Source organism: Oryctolagus cuniculus, chromosome 1 (assembly GCF_051225735.1).
Source record: "Oryctolagus cuniculus isolate XC-2025 breed Fujian yellow rabbit chromosome 1, ASM5122573v1, whole genome shotgun sequence".
NCBI lineage: Eukaryota > Metazoa > Chordata > Mammalia > Lagomorpha > Leporidae > Oryctolagus > Oryctolagus cuniculus.
In genome coordinates this window covers 7259998-7273583 of record NC_142867.1, presented here as the reverse complement: position 1 = coordinate 7273583, position 13586 = coordinate 7259998, and the positions used below count along the sequence as shown (strand labels likewise).

General features: G+C 58.2%; 1 protein-coding gene and 1 long non-coding RNA gene across 9 annotated transcripts in view; one reads left to right on the top strand and one right to left on the bottom strand.

The window, feature by feature from the left end:
- Positions 1–5308: 5308 nt before the first annotated feature.
- On the bottom strand, positions 5309–6919 carry LOC149128265 (uncharacterized). The gene is made up of 2 exons (XR_016229087.1): positions 6781–6919; positions 5309–6256 (listed from the first exon to the last, which is right to left on the bottom strand). It is a non-coding gene; the product is annotated as an uncharacterized LOC149128265 (long non-coding RNA).
- MARK2 (microtubule affinity regulating kinase 2) overlaps positions 6728–13586 on the top strand; it is a 68256-nt gene continuing 61397 nt past the window's right edge. For all 8 annotated transcript variants that reach the window (XM_051833086.3, XM_051833084.3, XM_051833085.3 and 5 more), the window contains exon 1: positions 6728–7353. In XM_051833086.3, the coding sequence (XP_051689046.1) occupies positions 7300–7353 (54 nt within the window). In that variant the 5' untranslated portion in view covers positions 6728–7299. The remainder of the gene's footprint in view (positions 7354–13586) is intronic.

Here is a 13586-nt window from a genome sequence, read left to right as displayed (position 1 = left end):
CTCGGCTGCAAGTCCCAGCCTGTCACCTGAACTCCCCCCCCCCCCTTTTTTTTTTTTTCATTTGGACAACAGCTCCTATTCTTTGCTTCAATCCCAAATGCCCACAGTGGCTTGAGTCCAGGCCAGGGCCACAGCAGGAGCCAGGAACTCAATCCAGTGTGCCATGAGGGTGACAGGCACCCGAGGAGAGCCATCACCATCGCTTCCTGGGGCACATGTTAGCAGGAAGCCGAAATCAGGAGTGGAACCTGGATTCAGTCCCAGGTACTCTGGTCTGGGATGCAGGTGTCTTAACCACTAGGGCAAACACCGTCCCCCTGCCACCTGTACTGTCCACAGCCTCCTCCTCCTCACATTGCGCCATCGGATGGTCTACTGTAAACAGTGTACAACACAGACCAGTGAGCAGCCAAATGGCCAGACACACGGACAGGGTCCAGGAGGACCCCAAGTGCAGAGCACAAGCCCCCTAGATTTGAGCTGTGCCACCTGGAGGCTCTCTCAACCCCGTTGTGGACTTTGATGGTGGTGTCATTGACCGATGAGGCCATTAGTCATCGGGGGTTAAATGTCTCTAGCTCCCTCTCTCCTCCCCAGAGGTGTCGAGGGTAGGAGGGTAGAGCCCTCTGGTCACGTGACTGTCCATACCCCGCCCCAAGAGTCACCTCATCAGCGTGCGCTCAGGCGCAGTGAAAGGGGCTTATGAGTAACCAAAAATGCCCCCCCCCCGCCCCCGTCACTCAGGAAATTCCAAGGGCTTTGGCAACTGCACCAGGAGCCAGGACAAAGACCAACACTGGCACCAGCAGCCTGAGACAAGCGAAGGAGCAGCTCCGTCTCTGCTTCTGGGAGTGCGTGGGGTGCGTTTGGGAAAAGGGGTCACCGCCCGGCCCCCTGGAGCACCCCAGCCACGTGGCAGCTCTGGGCCAGGCTCTGCTTCGAAACCGTGTTTCACTGGCTTCTTGGCCTCCATGTAGCACACAATGGTGGGGTCTTTGTAAACTGTGACGTCCCGCCTGTCCCTGGGATGGGAGCAGGTCTCTGATGGGCTCGCAGCCTCTCTGTGTCCACGCCTCCCCCCACTAAAAGGGGCACCTGCCAGCCTCCCAGAGGCAGCACAGAGGGAGGGGGCTGCTGCTTGCGGGTGCAGTGGCAGGCGTGGCTCTGTGGCACCCCAGGTCATGTGTGTCCCCCTCCCTGGAACCAGACGTCTCAGCCTACAGGCTTCATGCCCCCAAATCCGGGGACACCCTCATTCTGCACGCAGGTGCCACTCCAGAGAAGGAAGAGGGGCAGGCTTTTCGGCCTTCTCAACACCGATGTTAATGCCTCAGACATCCGGGGCCTCACGTCTGGTCAGGGAGAGGGGGCAGGATGCAGGAGCAGGAGATAATGGGGGTGAGGTAACGGGGGTGACTGCCCCGCAGGGCTCAGATTCCACACACATCGGTGAAGGCTCCCACAGTGCTGGAAACTACCGCTGTTGGGGTTTTGCTGTGAGTCACCCCGCGTTGTGCTCGTTATGTTGGTAAGGAAAGAGGTACAGCGAGATGGACGTGGTGGCTGGCCTGCCATTCCAGAGCTAGCAAAGGAGCAGAGCTGGCCCGAGCCCAGTTCTGCCTGACTCCACAGCCTGAGCTGCCGTCTACACATGGCACGGCCTGCCACCCACTCCTGGCGCCCGCCGGGACCGTGCATTGCCGACTGGACGAGCTCACCGCAGATGAGGGGTGAGCTCACAGCAAGGCGGGAGCCAGGAACTCTGTCCAGGTCTCTGGCGCTAGAGGTACGAACCCAGGAATGTGAGCCCTTATGTGCTGGAATCAAAAGCAGAACTGAGACTTGCACCAGGCGCTCTGACACAGCATGTGGGCATCCCAAGTGGCACCTTAACCACACTGCACTTTTGCCGTCTTAAAGCGTTAACTAAGGTAAATCGATCTGCATCGTTGTGCAATGCGTATCAAACTCTCCCACAAATCTGTTTATAGCTGGTGTGCTTGAATCAGGATCCACATGAGGTCCAAATATTGCATTTGGTATGTTTCTTCCAACCTATAACAGCTTTTCTTTCCTCTTTTTTCCCCCCTCTTGATTTTATTCAGTTTTATTTATTTATTTATTTTTTGACAGGCAGAGTTAGACAGTGAGAGAGAGAGAGAGAGAGAGAAAGGTCTTCCTTCCATTGGTTCACCCCCAAATGGCTGCTACGGCCGGCGCGCTGCGCCGATCCAAAACCAGAAGCCAGATGCTTCTTCTCGGTCTCCCACATGGGTGCAGGACCCAAGCACTTGGGCCATCCTCCACTGCCTTCCTGGGCCACAGCAGAGAGCTGGACTGGAAGAGGAGCAACCGGGACTAGAACCCGGGGTGCCGGCACCACAGGTGGATGATTAGCCAGGTGAGCCGCTGTGCCAGCCAATTTTTTGAATTTTTTTAAAAATTTCTTTATTTCTTTGAGAGGCAGAGTTAGAGAGAGAGAAAGATCTCTTCTAGCCACTGGTTCACTCTCCAAATGGCCACAACGGCCAGGGCTGGGCCACGCGGAAGCCAGGAGCTTCATCCGGGTCTCCCACGTCAGTGGCAGGGGCCCAAATGCTTGAGCCATCTTCCACTGCTTTCCCAGGCACATTAGCAGGGAGCTGAATTGGAAGTGGAGCAGCCAGGACTCCAGCTGGCGACCATATGGGATGCCAGTATTGCATGCGCTGGCTTAACCCCTTGTGCGACAAAGCCAGCAGTCTTTTCTTTCTATTTTTCAAAGGTTTAATTATTTACCTGAAAGAGTGACAGAGATCTTTCACCTGCCAACTCACTCCCCAAATGGCTGCAACAGCCAGGGTTGGAACTCCATCCGGGTCTCTCAAGTGGGTCATAGGAACCCAAGTACTTGGGACATCATCCGTTGTTTTCCCAGGCACATTAGCAGGAATCTGGATCAGAAGCAGAGTAGCTGGGACTTGAACACAACATCCGGAACTGGATCCCGAGTGTGTCTGGAAGCTGTGGTATGTGGTGGGGCAAGGGATCAGCCTGATTAGCCGGAACGAGGGCATGGCGATGCGAGGGCTTGGTGGGAGAGAGTAGGAGTCAGGGAAAGGTGCTACCAGGGCACCCAGTGCAGGGCACCCAGTGCAGGGCCAGGTTGAGCAAAGCTTTGAATGCAGGCTGAAGGTTGTTCCCACAGCCAGGAGCAGCTACATACTTTGTGAGGCCCAGTGCAAGCTGAAAATGCAGGGCCCTCCACTGGTTCAAGACCCGGCTGCTCCACTTCCGATCTGGCTCTCTGCTGTGGCCTGGGAAGGCAGTGGAGGATGGCCCAGGTCCTTGGGCCCCTGCACCCATGTGGGAGACCCGGAAGAAGCTCCTGTATCCTGGCTCCTGGCTTCAGATCGCCACAGCTCTGGCTGTTGAGGCCAATTGGAGAGTGAATCAGCAGATGGAAGATCTCTCTCGCTCGCTCTCTCTCTCTCTGCCTCTCCTCTGTGTAACTTTCAAATAAATAAGTAAATCTTAAAAAAAAAAAACAAAAACAAAAACAGGGCCCTCTTGGTAAAGAAGAAACTTCAAGGCGGTGACGGCAGAGCCTTAAACTGAACGGAGGCCCTTCTTGGCGCAGGACTCTGCCCATGCAGGTCACAGGCCCAAGAGGGCAGCCTCGCCTGTGGCCCACAGGGGAGCAGCCGTGGCCTTCTAGCAGGGCGTGGGCGTAACTGGAGGTGGACCTCAGGAAGGTTATTCGGGCGGGATGGGTTGGAGGGAGTCTGGGCAGGGAGACTGGTTAGGCAGCTTTGTGCAGAGCTGGTGAGGACGAGGCGGGTGGGAGCCGAAGAGCAGAAGACCCAGGGAGAGAGGAGTAGGGAGCACACGGGAGGAAGAGTTTACTACAGGACAGCACAGGCCAGGGGAGGCTCTGAACGCCCCCCTCCTTTGCTCTCCAATCCCCTCCCCTGCCTTTCCAGTCTTAAGAGACTGGCAGGCCCAGGAAGCAGCACTGTGTCTCCCTTTGGCCACCAGAGGGCAGATGGTTCTCGTAGATTTTTTGGGGGCTGAATTTGGGGCAGGGGGAAGTGGCATGCCTGGTGGGTCCTCTTCCTCTTTTCCTCCTCAAGTGCGCGTTCACCAACGTCTTTCTCAGTGGTTTGGGGTCTGAATGGAGCCGGGCTGTGCCCTGCAAAGATGCCTGGAGTCCTGGCAGCATCCTAAGACTGCAGGTGGCACCTGTGGCCTTAGGGAGACTTCCACAGGCCTCTCTGCTTCTCTGATTGGCACCACCAGCTGCGAGCTGGAAGTCAAGGGCCAGAGGTCCAGGCAGCACTTTGCCCATAACCGCTGGGACCTCTTGCCTAAGCCTGATCTCTGGCTCCTAGGGGGCCTCTGGCTGCTGCCCACTTTGAGCCGCCGTTGAGCCCTGGGGCAGGAGAGAGGCAAATTCCAACACGTCCCGGGTGCCATGAGTGGGGACGGCTTGGAGCTGGAGAGATGAGCCCGGGCTGCTGCATCTCCTGGGTGAGACAGTCGAGGAGGAAGTAAAAGTGCACGGAGGTTACTACACGGACTTCCTGTTTGAGTCAGGGGCTCGTGAATCCAGCGACCCCACTCTACGGATGGGGAGACTGAGGCCCACAGGAAGGAAGAAAAGCTACTTCTGTACAGGCCTGTTCTCTGTGTCACTCATCCGGGAGAACTGTCATTTTCAGCGGGGTCCTCTCCCTTTCCCCCCAGTTTCTTTGTCTTAGATACAGTGACGTGGGAATGAAGGGAAGGCCTGGGGCACGCGTTTAGGCTAGCATTGAAGATGCCAGCCGTGACACCTGGGTTCCGTATCGGAGTGGGCATCGGGGTCCAGTGCCCAGGTCCTGCTCCTAACTCCAGCTTCCTGCTAATGTAGACCTGGGGAGGCAACCACCATGGCTCAGGTACATGGGTCTCCTCCACCCACGCCACCCACATCAGAGATCTGGATGGAGTTCCCAACTCCCAGCTTCAGCCTGACTGGGCCGTTGTAGACTATGGGCAAGTAAGTCTTAGTGGATGAAGGCCCTTCCCAACTCCTACACCTAGTCGCTCAAATAAGTGAATAAAAGCTCATGGAAAATGCACACTTTTTAAAAAATATTTCATTATTTATTTGAAAGGGAGAGTTACAGAGAGAGAGAAAGAGAGATTGATCTTCCATCTGCTGGTTCCCTCTGCAGATGTTTGCAACTGCCAGGGCTGGGCCAGGGCCGAAGCCAGGAGTCCAGAGCTGCTTCTGGGTCTCCCACGTGGGAATGCACGCTATGGTTATTTTTTAAAATTAATTTTCGGGCCGGCGCCGTGGCTCAATAGGCTAATCCTCCACCTTGTGGCGACGGCACACCAGGTTCTAGTCCCGGTCGGGGCGCCGGATTCTGTCCCGGTTGCCCCTCTTCCAGGCCAGCTCTCTGCTGTGGCCAGGGAGTGCAGTGGAGGATGGCCCAGGTGCTTGGGCCCTGCACCCCATGGGAGACCAGGAAAAGCACCTGGCTCCTGGCTCCTGCCATCGGATCAGCGCGGTGCGCCGGCTGCAGCGGCAGCCATTGGAGGGTGAACCAACGGCAAAGGAAGACCTTTCTCTCTCTGTCTCTCTCTCACTGTCCACTCTGCCTGTCAAAAATAAAAAAAAAATTAATTTTCATTTTATTTCAAAGGCAGAGAGATGGAGGAGAATCCCTACAACAGCCAGGGCTAGGCCAGTCAGAAGCCTGGAGTCCGGAACTCAATCCTGGGGTCTCCCATGTGGGTGGCAGGGACACAGATGTTTGAGCCATCACTTGCTGCCTCCCAGGGTGTGGATGAGGAGGAAGCTGGATTGGAAGCAGAGTAGCGGGGGCTTGAGCCCGGCCAGTCAGGGACGGGATGCGGGCGTCCCACGTCGACCTTACCGCTAGAAAAGGCGCATTGTTTTTTAAAAGAAAAAAAGATGAGACGATCTCTCCTGCCTTACCTGGCAGGGGCACTTAAAGTCATCTCTGGGATAAATCCGTTCGGTGGAGGGGACAGGAGCCTAAGCTCAGAGATGGCAGGTGGGTTTCCCAGGATCGCAGAGCTGGGGCTGCAAGGCAGGCCCTGGGCGTTCCCGCAGCAGAGTGTGTCGGACGCTGACCTGGTCCCTTGCCGACCTGCGGACCAGGTGCGGCCATTCACGGACAGGAGAGCCCGTGGCAGGTGGTGGGCGGGAGGCAGGTAGGTAATAGACTGACGTTGCGTTTGTCAGGTGACACATGTTGACGGCCTGTGGTGCGGGATAAACAGAAGATGGATTTTATGAGATAACCGACAGGGGGACGAACAGACACGCAGCAGGAAGCTGCTCCAGGTCCAAAGTACACCGGCCACAGGGATGGATGGCTAACAGCCTCGTCCTCTTTTTAGTCAAATAACAACACGCACGGGGACCCACGCGTCCCGTCCAAGGTTTGAAAATACCCGAAAACTGACGGAAAGAAACGAAGAGCCAGGCTCTGGGAACCCCGGGGGGGAAATGACCGCGGACTCGGCGGGCCTCGGGTGTTGCCGGAAATGGCCGACTGCCGCCCTCGGCCGCTCAGCAGGACGGGGGCGTGGCCGGCTCCGCACGCGGAGCCTCTTCGGGTGTTTCCGGAAACTGCCGAAAGCCGGCTTGACGTGGGCGGGGAAAGGGCGGTGGGCGTGGCTTGGGCGGCTCAGGAGGGCCCGGAGCCGCTTCGTAGATTTCCGTAAACAGAGCCGAAGCTCGGTCTTCGGAATCGAGGAGGTGCGCGCGTCTCCGGGGATTACCTTCTTCGGCTGTTTCCGGAATTGACCCGTAGACCCCGGCCGAGAGGAGAAGGCGCGCCCCCCTCCCGTTCCTAAGCGCTTCGGATGTTTCCGGCTGCCGCCGGCGGAAAGAGCCGAGGGCCGGCGGTGGTGGCGGCCATGTTGGGAGCAGCAGGTCCGGCGGCGGCTGCCTGTGTGCCGGGCGCGGAGCAGTGCCGCTGAGGGCAGGGGAGGAGCGAGGCAGGCGGCCGGCTGCGGCGGCAGAGAGTAGGCGGAGCGGCGCAGCCCGGCCGAAAGGCGGCACAGCCCAGCCGGGGGTCGGGGGGGTGCGGTCCGGAGCCGCTCGGAGCCGGCGCGGCCTAGCCCGAGCGGCGCATCCCCGGGCTGGCGTGAGCGGCTGCCCGGCCTCCCCGCACCCCCGGCCGGGGCCCATGCGGCGGGCGCTCCTGCTGTGAGAAGCCCCGCCCGGCCGGGCTCCGCGCCTTCCCTTCCCTCCCTTACTCCGAGCTTCTCGGTTCCCTCCCCTGAGATACCGGCGCCATGTCCAGCGCCCGGACCCCCCTACCCACGCTGAACGAGAGGGACACGGAGCAGGTAAGGAGCCCCGAGGGCTCCCCGGATTCTCTGGCTGGGCCCCTGCACCTTGCGGAGCCTCCTCCCTCCTCTGCTCTCCTCGTGCCCCGGCTGCCCTGTCATCCGGCCCTGCACATCCCCCTTCCGAGTCCTGACCCGGGACCCACCTTGAACTGACTCCAGGCTGCACACTTGTCGCCCTGCCAACCCCCCTCCGCCCCTCGCCGCCCTCCTGCGCTCTTCCGTGTTAACCTCCTCAGCTTCCCCTCTCTTCCCTTTTTCTCTCTGGGCCCTCTCTGGTCTTCTTCCACCCACGCTTCGAGCAGCACCCCGCGCCTGGCCACAGATCGTCGGCCACCTCTCCCTCCGCCCGCGCCGGCTCTCCCGGTCCCTGCTGACGACCCGCAGGGTCCTCGCCCGGGAGGGTGTTCGCCGCGAGCCCTGTCCGCTTGCGGCTGCCCAGCTGTGTCCGCCCCGCTTCGTCCTCAGCCCCGCGTGCTCGCTGTTGCCCGCAGCCCACCAGCTCCACCCTCATCCCCTTTCCGGATCGCTCGCCTACTCTTTGCTCATCACTTTCCCGTCTTTTCCCCGGGAGCTCCCCGGCTCCTGGCGCTGCCCGTGTCGCTTCCGTGTTTCCCAGCTGTCATGCGCGCAGTTTGCCCACAGGTTGCTCTGGGGTTCCTGTCCTCCCTGCCTTCGGAGCCCTGGGGGCCCCTCGTGCTCTCCTCCCCCAGGGTTCGGTTCCCAAGCCCCTGCGCCTCCTGCTCGGCGCCCTGCGTGCCCCGCCGGCCTTTGCCCTGGCCGCGGCCCGCACCCCGCGGGACGGTCGCTCGCTGTTTCCGCCCTGTGTATTCACACAACCTGTTGCTCACTTCTCTCCCGGGCCTCTGCGGCGCGCACCCGGACGCTCGGTGCCTGTCACTCCCTGCTCACTGCCTTGCTGCCCCCTTGGCTTCGCCTCGCCTCCTCTCCGTGCCTCCCCGCGGGGTTTGCTCCTCTCCTGCCGTCTTCAGGTCCTGCGGACAGCCCCCGCCCCCGTGTGCTGCTGTGCCGTCCCTGCTCCCTTCCCGTTGTTCCTCCGTAATTCCCAGCAAGTTCTTGCCCTATGCCGCAGCCTCCCGACCCTACAAGCTGCCCCCATCCTGGCCGCACTCCCGTGGGGCGTCAGCCAAGCCGTGGCCTGTGCTGTGTCCTCTCACTGGCTGTCCCCTCCCTGGCTGCTGGGACCCTTGCTGAGGGCCCTGCCGGGGGACGCCCTGCCTTACCTCTCAGAGAACTTTCCTGGGCCCAGACAGCAGGGCCTGGCAAAGGCGCCCTCCTGCCCGGGGGCTGCACTGCGTTGGATCCTCCACCCTCCCTCCTCTGCGCCCCTCCTGTCCCCTTTGCTTCGTGGTCGCTGGGGTAGAGCTGTTGCAGTGTTTTCATTCTCTCTGGTTGACCTGCTCCGACAGACCCTCCCCCGTGTCCTTTACTCCGTGTGGCTGTTCTATGAGCCTCTGCTGCCTGTCACCTGCACAGTTAGGAACCCGGCAGTTCTGGACGGAGTTTTTCTCGGTGGCGGCTGGCCCTTTTCTTGTGCACGGGTTGTTTGTTTCTGGGGTGCAGGGGCATTGAGAGGGAGGGATGGGCCTGACAGCTGACTCCGTGTGGGGCAGAGTCTGGAAACGGGGAGCTTGGTCTGTGGCCCGCAGTGGTCCTCGCCCTCGCTTGCCAGCTGTTTCTCCGTTCGGGGAGCCACTCTCTGCCCTCTTGAGGCTGCTTGTTCCGTCCTTTTTTCTCTCGCAGCCTTGGTGTTGGCAGGTGGGCCCTGCTTAGCTGGATAACTTTCCGAGACTGTTGATTGGGAGCTGGAAGGAGGGGCTGAGGGCCTAACCGGCACCCCAGGCGTCTGTGGAGTGGCGCGGAGTGCCTCCTGCCCGGGAGGCCGTGGGACCTTGTGCGCACCGGCGTGGAGTCCCGGGCGGCCTCCGTGTGGTTTCTTTGTGCTGTTTACCAAATGTGGGTGTGCTGTCGCCGTGGCCTTGTGAGGTGCGCGTTGACTTCCTCTCATCCTGACACGCCGGGCGTACTGCTCAGGACAGCCGTGCCTGGGAACCATTTTGGAATGTGAGCTGCTCTGAATAACTGTCCGGAGCAGGGGCTGTGTGTGCTGTGGCTCTGCTCTCAAGTCTGGATTACTCATCCCCGTTTTACTCTCCTGGACTCGGGTTCCCCTGAGCCACTTGCGCGTAGTTCTCAGGGTGCCGGTCGCACACAGGGAAGCAGAGTCTTTGCAGAACCTTGGGTGACGCCTGTTCCAGGCAGGTGCTGTGCTCTTGAGAACAAGCAGAAAGACGAGCAGCAGCAGTGCTTCTGATCGCAAGGCCTTCCCCTAGAACAGATCATGCCGCCAAGTAAGGCAAGAGATCTCTTCTCGGTCCTGTGGACATTTCAGCTGAAGTGGCCTTTGAGTGGCCTCAGTGTTATGAAACGGAAAGCAAGGCACTTGGTTGGACTGATTCCCTTGCCTGAAGGGTCCTGTGTCACCTTATTTAGAGTTAAATTATTTAAACTGTGGTTTCCCCAGAAAATCAGTAAATAAACTCCAGTGGTTGCCTCCAATCTCTTTTCTTGCTCTTCCTCTCGCACTTTCTTTAGAACTGTGGCTGATGAGAAGCTGATTCTGGGAGCCCTTTGATCACATCTGACGCACACACACACAGTGTTCAAGCATAGAAATCAGCCTTGTGTGGCAGGGGAGCTGCCAGCTCTGCTCCTGCAGTGAGAGTCGGAGATAAAACACAGGCAGGCCCTTTCCGTAGATGCTTGTGGCACTTGTTCTAGATGTGCTTTTCACAACGCAGACGTCTTCCTGTGGCAGAGCGAGGGTCTGGCCTGGGGCTGGTAGTTTTGGGGACTCTTGGTCTGCTAGTGGAGCTTTCTGTTCCCTTCTTTTCCAAGTGGCTTCGGCAGCCTGGCCTGGAGGCTTGGCAGTCCTGAAAGCAATCAGCAAGATGACTGTTTGTCTCCCCGCCAGCAGCGGTCCCCAGCAAGAGTGCAGAAGGGTCCAGCTTCCAGAGTTCACTTGCTGCTGGTAGAGCTTTCTGTAGCCCCAGGGGGAGGGGCTGCATGGCTTCAGAAACCATGAGAGAGGGCTGTGACTGCCCACGGAGGGGCTGCTGTCGCTTTTCTAGGGAGCAAATGGCATATGGAGCTTGGGAGTGACAGTCACGGGAGCAAATCCAAGTCCCAGGGTCCTGTGAGGAAGAGCCACGCCGAGTGCGTGAGCTCGTCAGACCCTGCCATTGGTTCCGGCCAGATGTCGCACTGAGTGCTCGGTTGTTGGTGTCCTCCAAGGAAATGGGCTTAGGTAGCCCTGCGAGCCGTGCGGCACTGCCAGTGCTCTGGGCGCTGGCTCTCACTCGGACCTTTGGCCTGCCTGGGGCCCTTTGGTAGTGCTGCCTTCTGGTCAGGGATGTGGGTGAATGTGTCAAGCCATGAAGTCTCGCTCGGTCCTCGAGATTAGGGAAGGGGTATTGTTAAAGCAAGGGCTGGAGGAGTCCCGGTAGTCCTAACCTTTGAACCCGCAAAAGTAACCAGACCTAGTAAATTATAATAATTTCTCCCCTATCTGTGGACTTTGGGAAGGAGCTAAACAGAGAGAAGGCAGTCATTGAAACTTAGTGTGCTTCAGATTAAAATCAGATTTGTACAGGGATAACTGAATCTTCTAGACTGTGACTAAAGGTTGGACCAGAGCCTTTTTTTCTTTTTCTAAGCATAAACATCTTAAGCAGAGTTGATGCCTGTGAGGTAGACAAAGGCCGAGGATTTGTGTGCTTGAGAGGTTTGCATGGTTAGCTGTCTTGAGAATCAGAACTTCTCAGACGAAAGAGTTTCCCCTTTGGACAGAACAGCCCGATTCTCAGTGGGCGTCTAACCAGGATTGCCTGGGCCTCGTGAACTCTCACTGAGCACTTAGCCACCTGGCTGGCATCTCTCTTCTCTCTGAAGCTCCCATGACATTCCTACGTATGTATTAGGTCGACTTGAATGAATATTTTATGCCTAGAGTGCAGCCAACCCCCAGACTTTGTGGCCCATTATGGACAAGCAGGGTGGGGGCTGGGCGCCACCTTTGGCCCCCTGATAGCATCTCTGCTAAATGGACTCCCCCTGCAGCACTTCGGAGCCCATTAATGCACTGGGATGGAGTAACCTCAGCAGATGGAGCGGGCTGGGAGGGGTGCTCCTCCTCCCCGGGACGCCGGGTGGGGGTTCTTGCAGCACCAGGCTGCCCAGCTCCCTCCTTGGTTCAGCTGTAGGCTGGGCTCCTGCACCTCTGCTCTGAGGGGAGGAGCTGGGAGAAGACTTTGACCCTCCCTCAGCCCTGGTGCTGCTGCGGGTTAGCCTCAAAGCAAAAGCTTGTGAGGGCTGTGAAGAAGGTGGCAAAATGACAACCGGGGAGGCGGCTGAGCTCCACGTCCTGACAAGAGGTTCCGGTGTTTGCTGTTTTGCACTTGTAGCCTGGGTTCTCTAGGCTTTCTCCCAGCCTTCAGCAAAGCCGCGTGAGTCACTGGAGTGGTACCTGTGCATTTCCGCCTGTGTCCCAACACGGAAGAGTGAGCCCTTGCAAACCGCCCTCCCCTGCCGGCACCCGCGAGGCCGGCTACCCGGTCAGCCCTGGCAGACACTGCTGGCCAGCGCAGCCTTCTGGTGTGGCCACTTAGTGTACTGTCACCTGCGGGTGAAGGCGGGACAGCTGGATTTTAAAGATCTGTTTATTTGAAAGAGTTAGAGATGGAGAGACAGATCTTTCATCCGCTGGTTCACTCCTCAAATGGCCACAGTGCCTGGGGCTGGGCCAGGCCGAAGCCAGGAGCCTAGAATTTCATCTGGGTCTCCCACACAAGTGACAGGGGCCCAAGCACTTGGGCCATTCTGCTGTTTTTCCAGGCCATTACCAGGGAGCTGGATTGAAAGTGGAGCAGCTGGAACTCGAACTGGCGCCCATATGAGTTGCCAGCATCCCAGGTAGCGACTTAGCCTGCTGCACTTAGGCCCCGGAGCAGCGGATTCTGAAACAGCAGCAAGAGGGCATCCGTCCCCTTCTGGCTGAGAAGGCACCCGTGCTCCTCCTCTTGCCCCAGGAGCAGCACTTCTAGGGGATGAGCAGGCTAGAGCCCTTCTGCGTGTCTGGTTTTGTCGAGCGTTTGAAGTGTCTCAGTCCCTGTGGGGAGTTCTCTCCACAGATGTCTGTCTTTGGGTTGGTGCACATTTTTCTACTTTCAGTTATTCCTTAAATTTCTCTCTAGAAAATGGCCAAACGAGCAAAAAGGTATTTCCACTAGTGCAACAAATTATTGATTTTAGTCTCATAATGGCATGTGATCGCAAGCTTTGGTAGGAGAGAGATCCAGGTGACGCTGACATTGGGGAGGTCCCTGAAGGAAAGTGTATGTGTGTTGGGGGAGAGACTGGGTGAGGGTGGGGAGCTCTGGGCAGGAAGAAAGGGAGGGCGGGATGTGTGCAGTGCCTGGCTCCAAGCCACCTTTTTGGCCCTCTTCTTTTTCACATAAGGAAGGCGGAGCAGACCAGCGGCTTCTCTGTAGAACCAGTCGAGCTGGTTTGGAGCAGCCATGGCCTATTTTCCTCTGCTCTTTGGGAAGTTGGCAGTACCAAGGTCTGCCTCCTCTGGGGCTATGCTCTCCCAGGCATGAGTGTGGAAGCCGCCCATCCGTGAACAACCCCTGCCCTACTTCAAACTGGAGTGGATCCCCAGGCTGGGCCTGCACCCAGTGCCAATGCTCTGGCCACTTCGTCTGCTTTCCACACCTTTCACTGGAGGCCCTGAGGCACGGCTCCTTTCCTTGGGCCCCCTTCTTAAGCACACAACTTGGCAAAAGGCCCTCAGCCTGGCCAGAAAGAAGAGACTGGCTGTACACTTGGCTCCCCATGTGTGGGTCTGGAAGAGAGGTGGGACCACACTCGGGACTGCTGCCTGCTACAGTCTGGCTGCTAAATTCTGTGAGACCCCAGGCCTTCGGATCAGTGCAGTGGGACTGCCTATCCAGGTCTGCTGGGGAAGAACTCAGAGAAGAGTTGTGTTTTGTGGGTTTGTTTTGTTTTGTTTTGTTTTAGATTTATTTTATTTATTTGAAAGGCAGAATTAGAGAGAGAGAAGGAGAAGCAGAGAGAGAGAGATCTTCCGTCTACTGGTTCACTCCCCCAGATGGCTACAACTGCCAGGACTGGGCCAGACCAAAGCCAGGAGC